Genomic DNA, 17,603 nt, shown 5'->3' on the forward strand with positions numbered 1-17,603 from the left:
ATTCTGCTAAAGGTTTGTGGTATTTTAAGGATGTGAAATTATTTTCATTTATAATCTCCTTTTCATGAACCAGATCTACATGAGGTTCTTTATTTATTTATTTATTTAATTTTTAAAAAAGAGGAACCTGACACCTATGAGGACACTGTACTGGCCACTAACAACATTCAAAGTGTGGCTTCTAAAGATTAATCTATACCCCAGCTATACATTTCTTATGATAGAGGATAGGCAAAAAGTGCTGGATCCAGCTTGTTATTAACAATATATAGTCAGAAATGAAGTTTCTGTCAAAGAAAGGTATACATTCAAAATAGTTAGGCTGTCTTGTAACCCAAGTCAGATTGGTTGATGGGGATTTTGCGTTTTTGGAAGAGGGATAGATATATTTTGCATTTATAGATGAGGAACAGTAATGCACTGAAGCTCATGTCTTACAGGTGTTCTCTTGGCAAAAGTGCCTGGATCTCAGATAAGGCAATTTTTTTGCATGGGTTTTAATTCTCTTTTGGGATGGTCAGGTCAAGTTGAAGAACTGCGTGTGGCAAATGGGCAAACAGTGTCCTCCTTTACTACCCTACCTTAAAAACATCTTCTCAAAACATCCTTTTTTTCTTTACTGTGTCTCTGCCAGTCAGCTGTTGAGAAGATATGACAGCAACACATTGATGCCAGAACCAACAAACAGAGCTATGTTTAATCTGCAGCTAAACATTCTAGAGTAAAAGTCTTAACTGGTGACAGACCAGTGAAGAATAGCTTAGGGCATAGCACATCCTTAAACACCAAAACTGAGATGGCTAGGGAGACATGCACTGTTGCTGATACTTCCAATTCCCCTATTTTCACATAAGCAGAACTGCATGTGCAAAAAAGTGCAGAAAACTTCTACAGCATTAATGTGTGAGCCAGCAGTTCTGCAGGAAAACAAAATTGTGTGAAAATATTTCTAAATGTTTATGCAAGTCATACAATTTAAAAATAATTTGCTGCTATCACTGTACAATTTCTGCAACTGCTTTAATACTATGTGCAAATAATAATTTGTTGTTAAATGAGCTGTGTTGTTGGTTTAAGGATATTGTATTTCTTATTGTAATTTTATTTTAAATAAACCCGAAGGCTTCAATGTTCTATTTTAAAAAATCACAGAGTTGTTACAGCAACATTGCAACTTGACTTTTACCTGTTTTTTCTTCTGTTACCTAATTCTGGTCTCCAATACAGACCACAAAGGCTGTAACTTAAGTGGTACTATGGGTAGTGATGGGGCAATGATTGCAGAAACCAGTGTCGGGGGAGGCAGCTTCTAATGAAGTGTCTGGGATGAAAGAAGTATCTCCTGGAGGGACTGAAGTAGTTGCTGTTCTGCAGCAGCTCCCTGTGTTCAAGTTGCACAAAAGATAGTAATAAATCCTCTGGTACTGTTCTGAAAATTGTAGTTTCTCCTCTTAAAAATACAGGCTCCCCTCCTATTTCTTAGGTGACTGCAAGAATTATTTTTTATTTGTACTGTCCAATCTATTTTAGAAGATGATGTCTAAGATCTTTGATTACAATTGTGGTTTTGTTTATGCTTTCCAGTTATATGTGATTGTACTCCCTCTAACAGCTTTAAAAGTAAAGAGGTGTGTCTATGGCTGGGCAGACATTTCACCACTGCAACTTATGAGGACAGCTGGCAACAGCTGGAACTCAGCTGTTGCAGAACAGCAGCTACTTTAGTTTCTCAAGATGCATTTCTCCCATCCCAGAGTTTCTGTGAGCTACTTCCTTTGGCAGGGTATCAGCAGTGATCCAAATTTACATTTCCTTTTACCAGTCAGAGGCGGTGATATGGAGTGATATTTTTCAAGCGTGTTTACTGCTGAAGACTGCAAAAAGCCTTTTGCTCATTTTTACAGGAGCAGAATTAGGTTTCATCTTTTTTTTTTTTTTTTTTTTTGTGTTATCTGTAATAAAATATTATGGTTAAATAGTCAGTCTTCCATTTTGTTGGAAAGACAGTATCTTTGCCTTGCCTTTACTGCCTATGATCATCTCTGATTTGATATTTTGTTTAATGCATAGGAGAAACAGGAATTTCTTAGGATGCTTTGGCAGTGCTGATAAGCCCTGGTCTTGAAGCCATATTTCTTGTTCTTTTTTTACTAATAGCCTCTTACCTCTGATTCCCTTCTGCCTCTGCTCTTGTACTGATCTTTTTTTCCTGAGCAGCATGTTATACAACATATTGCTCAAAATGCAGCTTTGGTGGAATTCACTTGCATGAAAGACAGCGGACCAATGAGACAGGCAAATGGTCTGTCATTTTTATGGTGACTACAAATGTACCTGTGCATGTGTATTTAAATACTCACGTGGAGATAAGGAGTTGCAGAAAATCATCTGCAAAGGTTTGCAATTTGAGAAAACTTCAGCAGGCTAAATTGCAGCAAGGTCTTGCTACTAAAACCCTTGGATGAACATTGAGTCATACAGAATATTTTACCTGTAAGTTCTCCTTCAAGATTGTTTCTTTTCAATCACTTATTTTATCAGCTTGATTATGCACACTTTAAAAATTCGTTTTGGTCTAAGCTGCTGAATATTGTGGAGTTTGACATAAGGCTGCCCATTTATTCTGTGTAATCGTAATTTTTTGTGGCTTCTGTTTTGGTTTTTAGGCTATTTTAGCAGAAAACAAGGAGAAACTGCCTATAGCAATAAACCCACCAGTTTATGATAAAGACAAAGTTTTCAAGTAAGTATCTGCTAACAATGTTTTGTTACCAAGTGTAATAATTGCAGTGTGCTGAGGCTGAACAGCCTTTTCCAGCTTTAAACAACAGAGTCAAGTTGAAGGTGTGTTTATAGGTTGCCATTTGCTTAAGATTCCGACTTACTGGTTGTTCCTGTTGGGTCCTTCAGAGTAGATGGATTGTCACTTACGGAATTTCTAAAACTAAATTTAGATTTATTTATTTAATTGCCACCCTCTGGGTGAAAGAGAAGTTGCATAATGTCACACTTTTCACTAAGGAATATAACTAAAATGTGTAAGAGAGGATAATGACTTCTGCATTATAGCATGTATGTCCATAGGGGTACATGTGCTTCTCTGCACTGTGTGAATGTAACCGACTGTTTCAAAATTTAGAACCTGGGATGAATTCTTAGTCATCTTGTTTCCAAGTAGAGCTAAGAGTGGGAAGATAGATGTTTAACCTGTATCCTGAAAAGCAGGGGAGCAAGCACATGTAGTTTGATATAGCTAAATTATAGGTTCAAGTAGGTCTGGTAGCATTAATAGTAACTGCTGCCCTAGGGAGATTTTTTTTTTTTCTATCCAGCTGTGCTGATTGCTGGCTTGGAAAGAAAAAAAAAAAGTGGATAAAAGAGCTGAATGTTTCAAAGACACAATTTCCAGCTTTTTGGGCTTGATCATCTTTCATGATTCTCTTCAGATATATCGGTCATTATGTAAAGATGCCCAAAAAGCTGTTATGAGATGACAACTCTTGATTGGTCTTGTCAGCTCTGTGCTTTGGGAGTTGATTCTCATAACTGCTTGACTTCAAATGCTTTGAGTAAGTTAAGTAACATGTACTACCTTACTTGCACAGTTCCACTGAATGGTACCTTCTTCAATTCTGGACTTTATAGCATTCCTATTAGGACTTCTGTATAACAAGGGGAAAAAAAAAAATCATTCCGGAAGCATGGTTAGCTGGCTTTGTTAGTTCAGTGTGTCATTGATATCGGAATGAAAGGTCCAGAATAGATTGGCTAATACCACAGTTTTGCAGTGTGGAGGCTCTGTCATCCATCAAACTTAGAATGGGACTTGATGCATTCCTTATCTGTCTGTATTTTTATGTATATATGTGGATGTGTATAATCAGAGTAGACACTGGAATGTGTACCAACTTAGTAAACTAAAAATAAGGGGATACCCTTAATCACCCAGTAGGTGTCACATGCCTGCCCTTATAGTCTGTGTCCTTCAGTGCAGAGGTCTGAATTTTCAAATGTATGCATTATTACTGGATATACTCAAGTACCTAAGGAAATCCGACCAGTAAACTCAGTGATAGGTGTTGGCTGTGAAAAATATTAATTTTACATATTGTTTCTATGAAATCTTCATTCTTGAAATTAAATCGTCTGCCTTCCAGACCTTTTCACTGTCCCAAGACTTTCATGGTAAGAGTATTGCATATAGAATGGATTGAGCAACTTAAAAACTTGCAATGAGTGAAATGGCCTTATTTTCCTTCTAGACTTAACCTCAGTCAGCGTATTTCAGTGGCCTTCCTGCACTTAGCAAAGGTAGATTGAGCTCCCCTGTTTCTTCTGTTTCTTCTTTTTGTGTTCTATAAGCAAGTCTTAATACACATAATCCAGAAGGCTCCGGCGTGTGAATTTCCTAGCAAGACTTCAAGATTAAGAAAGCAGGCTTTTCATTGTTAGAGTAGCACCTCTGTGAAATCATGTGTAGCTGTAAGCTACTAAAAACCAAAGGTGTTTCTAATAGTCTCTGATAACTATATATTCTAGAAGATACCACTGTCTTCTGTGCGTTTATAAAGGCAACTCAGTGTTCTAGTGTGAAATTTTTGAAAGAGAAGTTAGTTTGTTAGGAACTGTGTTTATTTAATACTTAACTGGTGGAAAAAGAGTACCAGAATCATTCTTTAAGCCTCCTATTTGGGGTGACTGAATGCAGGTCGCTACTTGTATTTCTCTGTGATGTAGAGCTGATGTAGAGCATTTAAGTTGATTAACACTGGGCAGGAATTGATTTTTGGACATGCAAGAGGAGGTGACCCACCTCTAAGCTGAATCCCCAATTTGTTTAAAAAACACCTAGCTGTTCATCTGAGAAAAGTAGCTGGTGTCCAGCCGGCAGTGAGAGTTTATTACTAAATGATGTATTTGGAAATATGGAATAACAAGGGGGAAGGGAACCTCTGACTGATTAAATGATGTCTAGGAAATGATGTGGAGTAAGACTTTTTGGGAGTTATTAGATGTTGCCAAGGCTCTCCAGGTGTCCTTCCATGCTGTGTAGGGCCAAATGCCTTGGCCTCAGGCCTTTGTTACAGCAGCATTTTTCGTACAGTTGCCTCTTTCTGGCTGGAGTAAGGGAGTTTGCCACAGGGATTATGTTTTTGCTTGGCCTTAAGCACTGATTAATCCATTTCAATACCTTAGGTTAGAGTTCAGCTCCACTGTTGGCTGAAAGAATTGTGAGAACCATCAGTTGATGAAACAGGTCTCAAAGGTGTTTGCTGTAGCTGCAACTGGAGGGGAGGGAAGCCTCACTCTTCTGGCTTCCAAAGATTCCCTGTGGAGTTACTTCCACTAATTTCAGTAAAACCCTTTTTTTAAACTTCACCTGTAAGTGCATTCCAGGTCTCTGGTAGTTTATATGCAAAGGAGTCCTATCTGTGACTCTTCATAGCTCCAGTGTAACACTGATTTTGAAACAAGGTATCACTTCTGTCCTGGAGAAGGCAACTGTAATCAGGCTGGTTTTGCGGTTAACTCACCAAATAATTTTACAGCCTTAGCCCAACTCTAATCATGGCCGTACTCCAAATACATAACATTATACAAGTTTTATCCAACCACATGGCTTTTCAGAATGAGTGTACCAGACTCTATACTTGCCTGTGTTATTTTTACCGTTTTTTACTGAGCTGGAAACCAGACACTGCTGACATAGCCTGGAGTGGAAGCTGGGAGTCCTGAAGGCCAGCATACCAGCACTCTGTCACAACAAAAAGGTGCAATATGTTGGAAAAATATTTCCATACTATGCTAAACGGGCTTTATCACAAGAAGGGGAGAAAAACCCTCAAACTCCTATTGCTATTCCCATTTATTGAGTGGATTTAACAAACAGTAAGTGTCCATTGTGTAGATCAGATGATCCTCTTTCTGCTAAGATCTATTAGCTAGGTGTGCAGCTACACAGGATGAGTGACTGTGGGATGAAAACGTGTATTGTAGGGTGTGTTTGTAAGGGGCTGATCTGGGACTGTATGAGCAACTTAAATTCTGGTATTTCTTGTGCCGTGTTTGTTCTTGTGTGTATTTGTGTGAGGATGTTGGATGCTTTGAGACTTTGATACAGCATTATAAGGCCTCTTATCTTCAGTTCACCACTTTGATTCCCTTTTGCTTCAGCAAGGACTAAAAGTTGCTCCAAACGAGTGGATATTTGGATAAATTTAGTATCAAATGGGTTTGGTGGAACTTTTACTGGGTCCTGCATCAAATTTGGCATCGTACTTTCCCCTAGCGTGCATACTTGCAAGAAGAAGCCAAGCCATGTATTGCAGAAAGAAATGCTGGTGGGGCTGTATGAACATAATAACTTTGCTCTGTTGCAACAGTGGGGAAAGATTGGCTGAGTCTCTTCATCTACAGTGAAGTCAGGTCTCTTAGTCTTGGGCTCCAGCATAAATAGTCTAACCATTGTAGTATGTCACACATGGAGCTATGCAAAACATTTTACATTCTGTTCTTTTTATAGAATATATTTCTCCCTGTGATGGGCTGTTTTTACAGTACATTGTTTCAGAGAAGTCTGTCTCAGGGGAATATATCTTCCAACTGGTTAGGAGCAGAGGTGAAAGTTACACAACTGATAAGAATAGGTCTGGAGAGGAAGAAGAATATAGTGGTTTCTCATGGAAAAAATTAGCAGTCACTTAGTCTGTTTAAATGTTCCCTTACCATAAGAACTGTTTTCTATGTCAGTCTTGGGTTTTGAGTCATCGTGCTGAATTCTGAATTAAGTGACATCACTTTAAGCTGTAAAATCATCAAAATAACCTATATTGCTTATTTTTAGCATGTCAGATAGCCAAGGTACTGGTTTTACTTAAAAAGGAATTTCCAAAGATCTGCAAGATCTTCCCTCATTCTTGGTTATGTTCTGCAATGTGTATCAGGTTTTTGTTGGGCTAGAGTGGTGGGGGTTTTTTGTTGGTTTTTTTTTTTTTTTTTTTCAAAAGGGTTGGGAGGGGGTTTATATTAAACCTCAAAGTTGTGTGTGCTTCCTGCACAAAGGTAATGTGCTTACTTTCATATGTTTTGATTGTTTGAAAATGTCTATTTGTATAAAGTTCTCAAAATAGTCTCCTGAAGTTACTGAGTTAAACTGACAAGATTTCCTATGAATTTCTTTCTTGTGAATGACAAAATCTTTAGGGCTCTTCCAGCAACAGAGGCCTTTACAAGGTCTGTCTCAGGGACTTTTCATGTAGGACAGTGAATTCATTTCAGTGCTTCTGTTGAGGACTTAGCCACTGTCTTCTGAATTGCTATTTTTGTGAAAGTTGTAGGAGTTAAACTGTCTTCGAGATTTGTGTCTCAAAATGCGATCATTTTAATCTGCCCCACTTCAATTTAAAACTTTTTTGTGGGTTAAGAAGAGACTGTTGCAGATAGTGTGTATTGGTATTGTAGGAAACCAAGCTTAAAACTTCTTTCTGTTTAAGCAAGAGCTGATCAGTTTCCGAAACCGAACTCACATTTTTCTTCATATGCCTTTTTTTTTCCTTCCCTAGGGTTTTCACAGACATTCAGCAAGTCCTCAACAACTTGACACATCCCCGTTTTGTATTCACGGACAACGAGGGAGAAGCAGACATCCTCTATAACTTCTCACACTTCAAAGATTATAGGTTGCAATTCCTCTGATAATACAAATTCTTTTGTTGCTGTAAAAACTGTGTTTCCCAAAGGCCTCCCTGACCTTCCTCCTTCACCCAACTATTTCTCTGTTTTTTAGGAAGCTAAGTGAGGAAAGACCTGAGGTAATGCTGAATCAGTTCCCTTGTGAGGCTCTCCTGACTGTCAAAGACTGCCTGGCATCCATCTCTAGACGAGCTGGAGGACCAGATGGGCCAAGATGGTTGCCTCGTACTTTTAACCTCCAAACAGAATTGCCTCAGTTCATCAGCTACTTTCAGCAGCGTGACAGAAGGTACCTTGTGTTTCCACTTCCTTACATTTTAAGCTTTCTTCATCCCACTTTCCTCAAAGATCAGTAGCCCACATTTTGGGGCTGGCAGCTGTTACCACCATGGGTTTGTTCTTGCAGTGTTTATGCTCAAGTGAATTTTACCCAGGAGTGTGAGTTTTTTAGATGTTTTCTTTAATGTAAGAGTAGTTAAGCAATGCATTTTGAAACACAGACGCTTTGCCATGATTTGAATATGGATTTGAAGCTGTTGCTTTTTGTCTAGTCAGGATCTTGCCTCTAATATTTAAGATATACAAAGAATCAAAATGCATTTGCAATAAATTGTTGGGTTTGTTTCCCAGGGGACCGGTAGCAGTTGTTCTTGCACTTAAGCCAGAGCAGAAAATATTTGAAGTACTTGGATTCTGTAGGGTTGTGAAAGTAAAATGAGTTTTAGTGCTAGCTTAAAGCAGTTGTGGAAATTTAAGGTTTTAAATCCAAACTCCTGCTGGTGCAACTGCCTTGGAGTGGATGGAAACAAATATTTTCTTTTGATAAGAGAAAGGGACCATTAGGTACTGCTAGTAGAATAACCTCTTAGGCCTGGCATGGAGTTTTCTGGTTTAAATGTTGCTTCTTTAGTGATGCTTGCTTATGGTGCCACCTGCCAGGCATTTCATTTGGCTGTTCTGCCCTCTATGTAGCCTGTTATTGACTGGCATGGCCAGGAGAGAGCGCTCCTTCAATGTATCCTTAGCGTTTGGGTTTTTAATGCCAAGGACTGACATAAATGCAATGTGTATGCAGAGGATGGGAAGCAGAGGATAGGAACTTTCAAATAAATAAACAAAACAGACCCTCTTAAGGTAACACAAATAACATCAGCTCTGTTTGTGCTGTTTTTCCTGAATCTGAAGAAGTTTCTCAGACTGAGGAAAGGGAGACATCAAGTGTCACCCTGACCTTACTCAGAAAGATGCATTGAAAGACCAGCATGTTCCCTATTTTCCACAAGGATATTTCAAAGAATTTTGCCCTTTGACGTGACTAGTTACTAGAAAGTGAGAAGATGGTGGCGTGCTTTCAATTTCTTGCAATATGTTGTGCTGAGATATTGTGTGATTTCTTCTCAAACACGTATGTTACGGTGTCTTTTAATATGAGTCATTTGGAGGTGTTATTAGGGAATCTACTTAGAAAATTTCACAATACCCTGCCAGAATGTTCTTGGACTCCTGGCAGAATGATTTCTGCACCGTGACCTGTGTGTGTTCATGATGATACTGCTCCGTTGATGGGTGATTTTTCCCATTTTGAAAGAGTTGGATGCAGAAGAAAGAAATAAAGAGTAAGAGCATGCTAGGCCCTAACTGAAAAGATGAGTGAAAACTACCACTGACTTTTCTCCCCTTTACACCTAAGGCTTACTGCTCCCAGCTGTCAGTCCTTAGTCCTTGCACTGTAGTTCACAGCTTTGTATAATAACATGTTTATTCAGGGGAGTACTTAGATCAGTTCAAGTGGATGTTCAGAAAAATGAATGAGGTGGATACTTATGTGTGTTGGCTTTTCTCTCTTTCTCTCTCTCTCAGAGGAGAAGACAATCACTGGATATGCAAACCATGGAACTTGGCCAGGAGCCTGGATACCCACATCACCAACAGCCTGAACAATATCATCAGGCATAGGGAAAGCACCCCAAAGGTTAGCAAGTGTGGTTTTGAATGTGATTTGAAAGGAAAGAGCTGAAAAAACTGCTTCATAGAAGGAGGTCTAAAAATTCAAATAAGGAAAATTATTTCCTTCAAAATTCATATGCATGAGCATACAGTTTCAGTCAATTCAGAATTGATTTGGATTTAAATTGGTCACCTCCATTTGCTGAAGTGATAAAGAGCCTGGTGTTTTCTCATTTAAAAAATAAAACTACCCCTGACAGTGACAAATACTCCAGTGTAGTGCTGCTTTAATGCTAAATCTCAGACTGGCAGATGAACACACATTAGCTATAGTTAGTGTTGGTCATATATTCTGTAACATTATTGCTTCGGTTCCCTGGTTGATCGCTATTGCTGATCCACAGCTCTGCTCAGTGGCACAAAGTACCATCTTTGCCAGCAATAGATGAATTGTGGAGCTTTTTATAGGGAGTCTGCAGCATGCGGTCATACATCAGAGTGTCACTTCAGCTTTATTTCTGTTAGTGTGTGGACTGCATGTATTTTCTGGAATGCAGAAATGCACAAAGAATTGCTTCACATTTCTAGTTCAAAAGAACAAGGCCACCGCAACTATACATGAAATATTATGTTTTAGTGGTTTGGGCTTTGTGTTTGGTTTGGTTTGGTTGTTTTATTTTTTGTTTAGTGGGTGTTGGTTTGTTTGTTTGTTTTGTTGTGTTTTTTTTTTTTAATGAGTACATTTTGGCTTTTCACTTCCCCCACCCTGATGTCAGAGTTTGATAAAAGGTACTTATTTGCATAACAATGTTGTGTATTCACGCACCTTTCTAAAGAAAAACTGAATTGCAGACGAGAATACCTTAACTCATCATCAAGATCAAATGACACTTCGTTTTCATTTCAGTTGAATTATATTTACTGTTTTTTTGCTTTGTTGTAGGTGGTATGCAAATATATTGAGAATCCAGTCTTGTTTCAGCGAGAAGATGTGGGGATGGTTAAGTTTGACATCCGTTATGTTGTGTTGCTGCGGTCCATAAAACCACTCAAGCTGTATGTCTATGATGTATTCTGGCTGCGCTTTTCAAATCGGTAATTACATTCTCCTCATTAGTGTGGAGGAGCTTAGAATTAAATCTGATAGCTTGAAAACTGAAGGAATTGTTTTATTCCTTAGGGCATTTTCACTTGATGACTTGGATGACTACGAGAAGCATTTCACAGTCATGAATTATGCTCCTGGTGTAACATTAAAACAGGTAAGAAAACAGTCAAAAACATTCCCTTGCCTTTCCCTTGTTAGAAAATCTTCCGGTGCCTCCTTTGTGACAGTTGGCTATTTCACATCCACTTAAACAAGCAGTCAGTGTGTTGAATGTGCCCTAAGCAAATATTTTCCTAGGTTCTTCCTCCTCTGGACACCTAATAATCTGTGATTATGTAAGGTAATACAAACCTACATCCTGAATATAACCCACATTGATAGAGATTGGTAAAAGAATTATTAAAATGGCAGCTAATCGTTGTCAAAGTCTTCAGTGTGATCTTCTATAAAAAGAAACACTGGAACAAGGAAGGTATTCAGGACCTGTCTAATTCCCCTTCCCTACCTGGACTTGTATGAATGGCAAAAGATATTTGATGTTCCGTTCTCTTGTCATCTGATTGCTTGGTTGTTCTGAACCAAAACAGTCTTTGATGTTGCCAAACTCTTGTAGGTACATTGTGAAGAATTTATTCCTCTGTTTGAAAAACAATATCCTGAATATCCTTGGACAACAGTACAAGTAAGTCAGCAATTCATCTCCATGTAAATGTTCATGGATCTTTTTTTCCTCAGCAAGCTAGCTTTTCCAAAAGTGTTGTGGTTTTTTGTTTTGTTTTTCTCATATGACATACTTCATGCGTGTAAGTTCCACAATGGACAATAGATGTTAATCCTTACTTTAGAAGCATTTGTGAACTTAACATAATTCCCTCTCAAACATTTTGTTGTTAGCATTTGAGAATTTTATCTCATGATTACACTGAGAATTCTTTATATTTGGCTTAGTAATAAGGCCAGTCCTGACTGCCCTTAAGATCCTGGGAACAGGATATTTTTTTCTTGCAAGTTCCATCTTTTTTGGAGAAGGTTGCCGATAATCAAAATCTGTTTGTGAAGATTAAGTATTTCATGCAAAAAGACAGGGAAGTCTACAATATAAGTGTGCTAATCACTACACGTGTTGCTCACGTTACTCTGGAAAAGTTGTTTTCAAAGCCTTTACTACTTTATTTTCAGTAGAATTTTGACTCTGATTCTGAGAAGTTGAACCAGTGAGGCATTCAGACGTTTGCTTCCTTTGTTCCAAACAGCTTCACAAGATAAGGAGCTCTCAGAACAAGGAGGAGACTGCAGTCAACAGGAAATTACAGAATATAGCAATCTTAGTGAAATAGCATCATAGGTTTTGCTTTATTTGTTTTAAGCAGAGCTGTCTATAGATCTCCCTGTGCACTTCCAGGTTAGCTTGTTCTGCAGTGCACTGGGGCTCACTCACGAGATAAGGATGTGCCCAGCTGTGCCCAAGTGGCTGCTAGAAACAAGCACTGCCCCTGCTCTGGGGTTGCTGTGCTTTAAGGGTTATGCTACCAGATTGGATGGTGCAAAGGCTGCGTTGTTATACTGTCGCATGTTTAAAAGAAAACAAGTTAGGCTCATCTTCTCTCTTCTTAAAGACCCCTCCACCACCAGAGTACTATCTCTGAGCTAGTGAGTTAGACCCCCTGTTTGTTAAACTAAATCTTTCTTTTTAGACTGCAATGCAGAACTTCCAGCTGCTGCCACAGCTTCTCTGTGTTAGCAAGCTGGCAAGAGCCCTGTCCCTGGTCATTGCACTGATGCCCTAAGGCTAGGGCATCTTTTATCTGCAAAGAGGAAGTTCCCAATACTGTAGTTCCATAAAACATGCAGACAGGCAGATGAGGGCCTTCTCTTTTTTCCCCTGTATTTCATGCTTGAGGGAAAAAGCTGAATATGAAGAGATGGTTCAAAAACATGCACGAAACTGAATTGTTTCATTCTTCCATATTTATCAGGAGCTAGAAGATGCAGAATGAACAGTAGCTGAGCATTTATATGTACATATACTTTCAAAAGTGAATAAATTAATTTATATTCGCTATAACTAGAACCTCATATCCAATCAGTGATACTCAGAGTATGACAAGTTTTGCAGGATTAGGTTTAAAATAGTCTGGAAGAGACTACAAGAGGTAAAAAGAGAGATGTTAAAATACATACTGTATGTTACCCAAAGTACTACTGCATGCAGAATCAGAACAGGAAGCGTTACACCATCTTTTCCTTTGCAGAATGAATCATTCACTGCAGTATAAACTCAGTACTCAAATTCACACCTGTACTCTCTGTTTTATTTCACTTCCACATTGGATGTGATTGTTTCTCAAAACATGAATGTAGTATGTTCTTTAAATCTCCATGTCCCCACCACCCTTTTTAGAGGGGTGTAAGTGGGTAGACTTTTTTTTTTTCATTGCAGAACAAAACACAATGAAGCTAGAAGTCAACTTAATAGGCAGCAAAAAGTCAGAACTTCACAACTGTACTGCTGATGTTCACAGAACTCTCCTGGGTTTTCTTTTTCCCCTCTTCTACACAAGTATAGTACCATACATAATGCCTGAGAAGGGGGTTAATTCTAATATTAATTTATGCATACTCTTTGAAAAGCTGTATGAAAGAAGTTATTTAAAACATGTGTCTTGCTTCTGCAGAACCTCACTTCTCATTCAGAGACCTTTTTGTGTTATTAGGCAAATATTTTTAAGGCATTTGCTGAATTGTTCCAAGTTGCTTCAGCTAAACCTGCACCTCTTGGCATCTGTGATTATCCATCATCAAGAGCAATATATGCCATTGACTTGATGCTTAAATGGGACACCAGCAGAGATGGTGAGAACCTGCTTTCTTTGAATGTTGATTTATTTATAATGTTGGACCTTTCCAGAAATTTATTTATTCTGTCTGAACTCTTGCTGTTTTTCAAGCAGTGTGAGCTGTGTGCTCCATGCCTCACGCTGACATCAAGCCTATCTGGAGTTGCAGATCTGTGGGTTTAGCATCTGCCATGCTGGTTAACGTGGATGTTGGGGGAGCTGTTAACTGTGCTTGACTGAGTCCTTACTTCCCCTGTGCTGCTGCTACTGCCATTCTCTGTGTTTAAAAACAAACAAACAAAAACAAAACAAAACCACACACACACCCCCCAAAAAAAACCCAAAACACAACACGCACACGCACGCACACGCACGCACACACACACACAAAAAAAAAAAACCACCACTTCTGTACAGCAATCTAATCACTCTGACAACACTAAGTTTTCTTTCCCATTTATGGTGAGAGAATTTCTGAAATACTTGTCTCTTTATGAAGACCTCAAAGAGACATCCTAGTGTCTGTGGCTTCAGAGCTTGGACCAGTGTCTTCAATGCACATTTATTTATAAAAGCAGGGAAGTGACCACATTCACCATTTCAGTGCTGTTGGTGTCCTCAGGACCATCACTCAGTTGTTGCCAAGTCTCTGCAAGAACACGTATGTGAGGCTGCTTCATGTTAGTGCCCCAGCACGCCTAACTACCTGGAGACTGGCTTCCAGTCATTTGTGGTGGACTGGTAGCAAAGCTTGCTAAACAGGGTGAATTCTTTATTATCTCACCAGGAGGGCTCAAAAATGTGTCTGGGTTGGGTACACTTAGAGAATGTATCTTGTAGGTGGAAAAGAGGTAGAGGCATCAACACAAAGAGGACTGCTAGGGCATATTCAACAGACCTGAGCGTACTCTTTACTTGAGATGTTGTCGTCCCCAAGACACAGGAGAAATTAGCAGCTTGTTCCCAGGTTTTACAGAGGAGTGATTAAGTGTTGTATGTTGGGTAGGTGCCTCTAGCCCACTCCTGCATTGGGTGATTCTGCACATATTGAATCACTTTCAGGGAGAGTGACGATTGAGAAACAGGAGGTGTAGAATTGAGTCCTGTTCAGATTAAGTGGAGCAAGCAGTTGAATTTGGCTCTGCTACATCCACTTTGAATGCTTTTTCACCTGTCCCAGAGTTATCTTAAATGGGAGAAGCAAAGCAACTTGGTAATACTGCTTGCTCAAAGAAAACTGTTGTAGTAGAAGGACCAACCTGACATTACAGCCCTGGCTGAACATGAGCTGTGCAGGTCCCTTGGCTTTTGAAGATGGGGGCATGGGTGTGAAAGTCATGGCTGTGATGCTATAGGCAGCCTATGGACAAATAGGTTAGTTGTTTCTGTGCAGAGCAGAGTATGATTTATTACACATCAGAAGCTTGTATCCTCACGATCTTAACACCAGACAGGAAACAAAATACTTTGTTTCTCTTTGCACAGAATGTATTTGATTCTGAACTGTACTGATGAAGTTTCAAAAGAAAACTAAACCTCTTGACTTCCTTCTAGGAGTGGGATGAAGCAGCAGGTGGGAGTGGCTGAAATGTAAAGGAACAGGACTGCTAGAACTAGAAAGGTAGATACCTAAAGAGCTTTAAGACACAAAGATTTGTACCGAAATGTGAAAGAAGAAATGTGAAAGAAGAAGCAAGAGTTTTTTGGAAGATGCTTCAGACTGTCAAGAAGACAGCTGTATCGGCGCAATCCTATTAAATTCCTGCAAATTCTCATTCTAAATGAGGTGTTAGATTAGCACAGTGATTGCAGAATTTGTTGAATAATTGTCCTCTGGATAATGATGGTACAACAGATGTCCCTCAAAAAAATCTCAAACCCACTGAAATAAAAGCACCTAGCTTAGGTCATAAAAGAGATGGCTTTTTCCAGTTATTTTCTATAATCTCTGACTTAAAGACAGCTTGTGATTCAGGTTCTCTATAGAGCTTATATTAAGAGGCAATGTTTGTGTTCCTTTTTACAGGGAAAAGAATTATGCAGCCTCAGATCCTGGAGGTGAATTTCAATCCTGACTGTGACAGAGCCTGCAAGTACCACCCTACCTTTTTTAATGATGTCTTCAGCACCCTATTTCTGGATGAAACAGACAGCTGCCATGTGACTTGCATTGTTTAGCCAGAGGAGGCTTGACTGTATTAATTTCCTTCACAGATATGCTTCACAGCAAGATTTATATTTCAGTTCTATGAGCTGCTGATGCAACTATTTTCCTGTACTGGTAAGCTAGGAAAAAGAAGTCATATCAGAAGAATATGCATATACCGTATACTCTATTGATAATATTTTGTCTGCGTTTTCCTTGTCTTGCTTAGTTCTATGAATCACCGGTTTGTGTTGACCAAATATCTTGTTTATTGAATATAGGAGACCTCAAAAATAAGACAGTAACTGGAGCAATTGACTTGTTTCTCAGGTAGCCTGATTGCTTGCTTGCTGGGGAAACACTGCACAAGTTCCTATGTCAACATTAAAACTATAATTTACTGAATCATTGGAGTTCATAGATCTTTCTTATCTATCCTTCTGTTATACAAAGATGTAAAATGTTCTGATGGGAAAATGATATTTCAGTGCAGTGAACTACTAGGGTAATGAGATCTGGTGGCTCTTCCCATTTTTCTTATTTTAAAAAAAGGTAAACAATCCCCGCAACATTTAGGAACCCTGTACTGCTGGCTGTCATCCTCAGCCTTCCGCTTAAAGAAGCTCTTTGTGAGAAGTGGTCAGGCAGGAAGTAAAAAGGATGCAGTGTCCAGGGCAGCACAGGAATGCAAAAGCCCAAAGGAATGAAGGGGATCTGGGAAACTCTGCTAGAAGCCCAAGCAGTCTTTGGACTTCAAAGTTTAGGATGTAAGATAGAGGTATTTGGGAGTGGGGGGGGTGTCAGTTTGAAATTAATCATTCTTAATCTTCCTTCTCAAATCAGGGTAACTGTCTGAAATTTAGCAAATTTAGGCTGTATTTATGTTGCTTTGTATGTTTGTACAAGTTGTAGAAATTCTGCTGTCCATGATGGAAGTTTATATTATGTGGTTAGTATTTTTTTTAAAGTCAGTTGCAGCAATCGGTATCTGCTTGAGAGTGAAGTACAGGTATGAAATTGTATAAACGTTCTAAACTTTGCTTTAAGCTTTGAAAAAACACAGCATGTTATCCCTCCTGATCAGGAAGGGAAAGGGATATTTTAGGTTAGTTCAGGCTGGTCTGCAGAAATCTACTTCTTTTAACTGACTGGAACATAGGCTGGAGAAATAAACCATCTGTGTCTTAAGAAAATTCAGTCACTGCACAGGTGGTGCAGAAGGCAGAGCTGGATTGCACAGCCAGAAGTGGTGCTGTCAGACTTGTCAGCCTCCTGCTCATGAGTAGAACGTTTTTGGACTCCTTAAGTGTGATTGAAGAAACGTGGTGAAGTGCTTAACATAGATTGTGTGACTACTTCCGATGCAGGTAAAAAGGTTGCCTGTGTTACAGAATATAATAACAGGTGTTTGAGACTGTACATAAGGGGACATGCAGCACTGCTCAGTAGATGTATTTGTCGCTTGTAGGAGAGCAAAAGGCACTTTTTGCCTTCAGAGTACCTGAAAACATGTAACAAAGTGCCTGTGGACCTAGAGTAAAGGGGAAGGTTTCTGTCATCACACGGGGAAAAGTGATGTCATGCTTAGCAAACCAGAAGACTGACTTTAAAAGCAGTAAGATGTGTGAGGTGGGACCACAAGCTGTGGGCAAAAATAGTATGTTGTTGTGCTCTTAGACAAAAGGGATGGTTTTATCTCATAGGAAGCAACTAGTTGAACTAAGCATCCCAGATCTTGCAATCAGCTACCATAACCCTGAAGAGAAAGCCTTGTTTCTGTTTCGAAGCAGCTAAAGTGAGAAGGTGCAGGTAGGAGATGGTGGTAGCTACAGTGTATATACTGCCCTGCTGGGCAAGAGGCCCATCAGTGGCC

The 17,603-nt window shown here is 39.2% G+C and overlaps 1 protein-coding gene across 1 annotated transcript in view; it reads left to right on the top strand.

Annotated features, from left to right (window-relative positions):
• TTLL12 (tubulin tyrosine ligase like 12) overlaps window positions 1-16,135 on the top strand; it is a 28,032-nt gene extending 11,897 nt beyond the window's left edge. The window contains exons 6-14 of the mRNA XM_082075937.1: window positions 2,667-2,743; window positions 7,563-7,679; window positions 7,787-7,981; window positions 9,553-9,664; window positions 10,583-10,734; window positions 10,820-10,901; window positions 11,361-11,429; window positions 13,462-13,600; window positions 15,611-16,135. Of these exons, the coding sequence (XP_081932063.1) occupies window positions 2,667-2,743; window positions 7,563-7,679; window positions 7,787-7,981; window positions 9,553-9,664; window positions 10,583-10,734; window positions 10,820-10,901; window positions 11,361-11,429; window positions 13,462-13,600; window positions 15,611-15,762 (1,095 nt within the window). The 3' untranslated portion in view covers window positions 15,763-16,135. The remainder of the gene's footprint in view (window positions 1-2,666; window positions 2,744-7,562; window positions 7,680-7,786; window positions 7,982-9,552; window positions 9,665-10,582; window positions 10,735-10,819; window positions 10,902-11,360; window positions 11,430-13,461; window positions 13,601-15,610) is intronic.
• The last annotated feature ends 1,468 nt before the right edge of the window (window positions 16,136-17,603 follow it).

This window comes from Streptopelia decaocto, assembly GCF_964273445.1.
Source record: "Streptopelia decaocto genome assembly, chromosome: 1".
NCBI classification, from domain to species: domain Eukaryota; kingdom Metazoa; phylum Chordata; class Aves; order Columbiformes; family Columbidae; genus Streptopelia; species Streptopelia decaocto.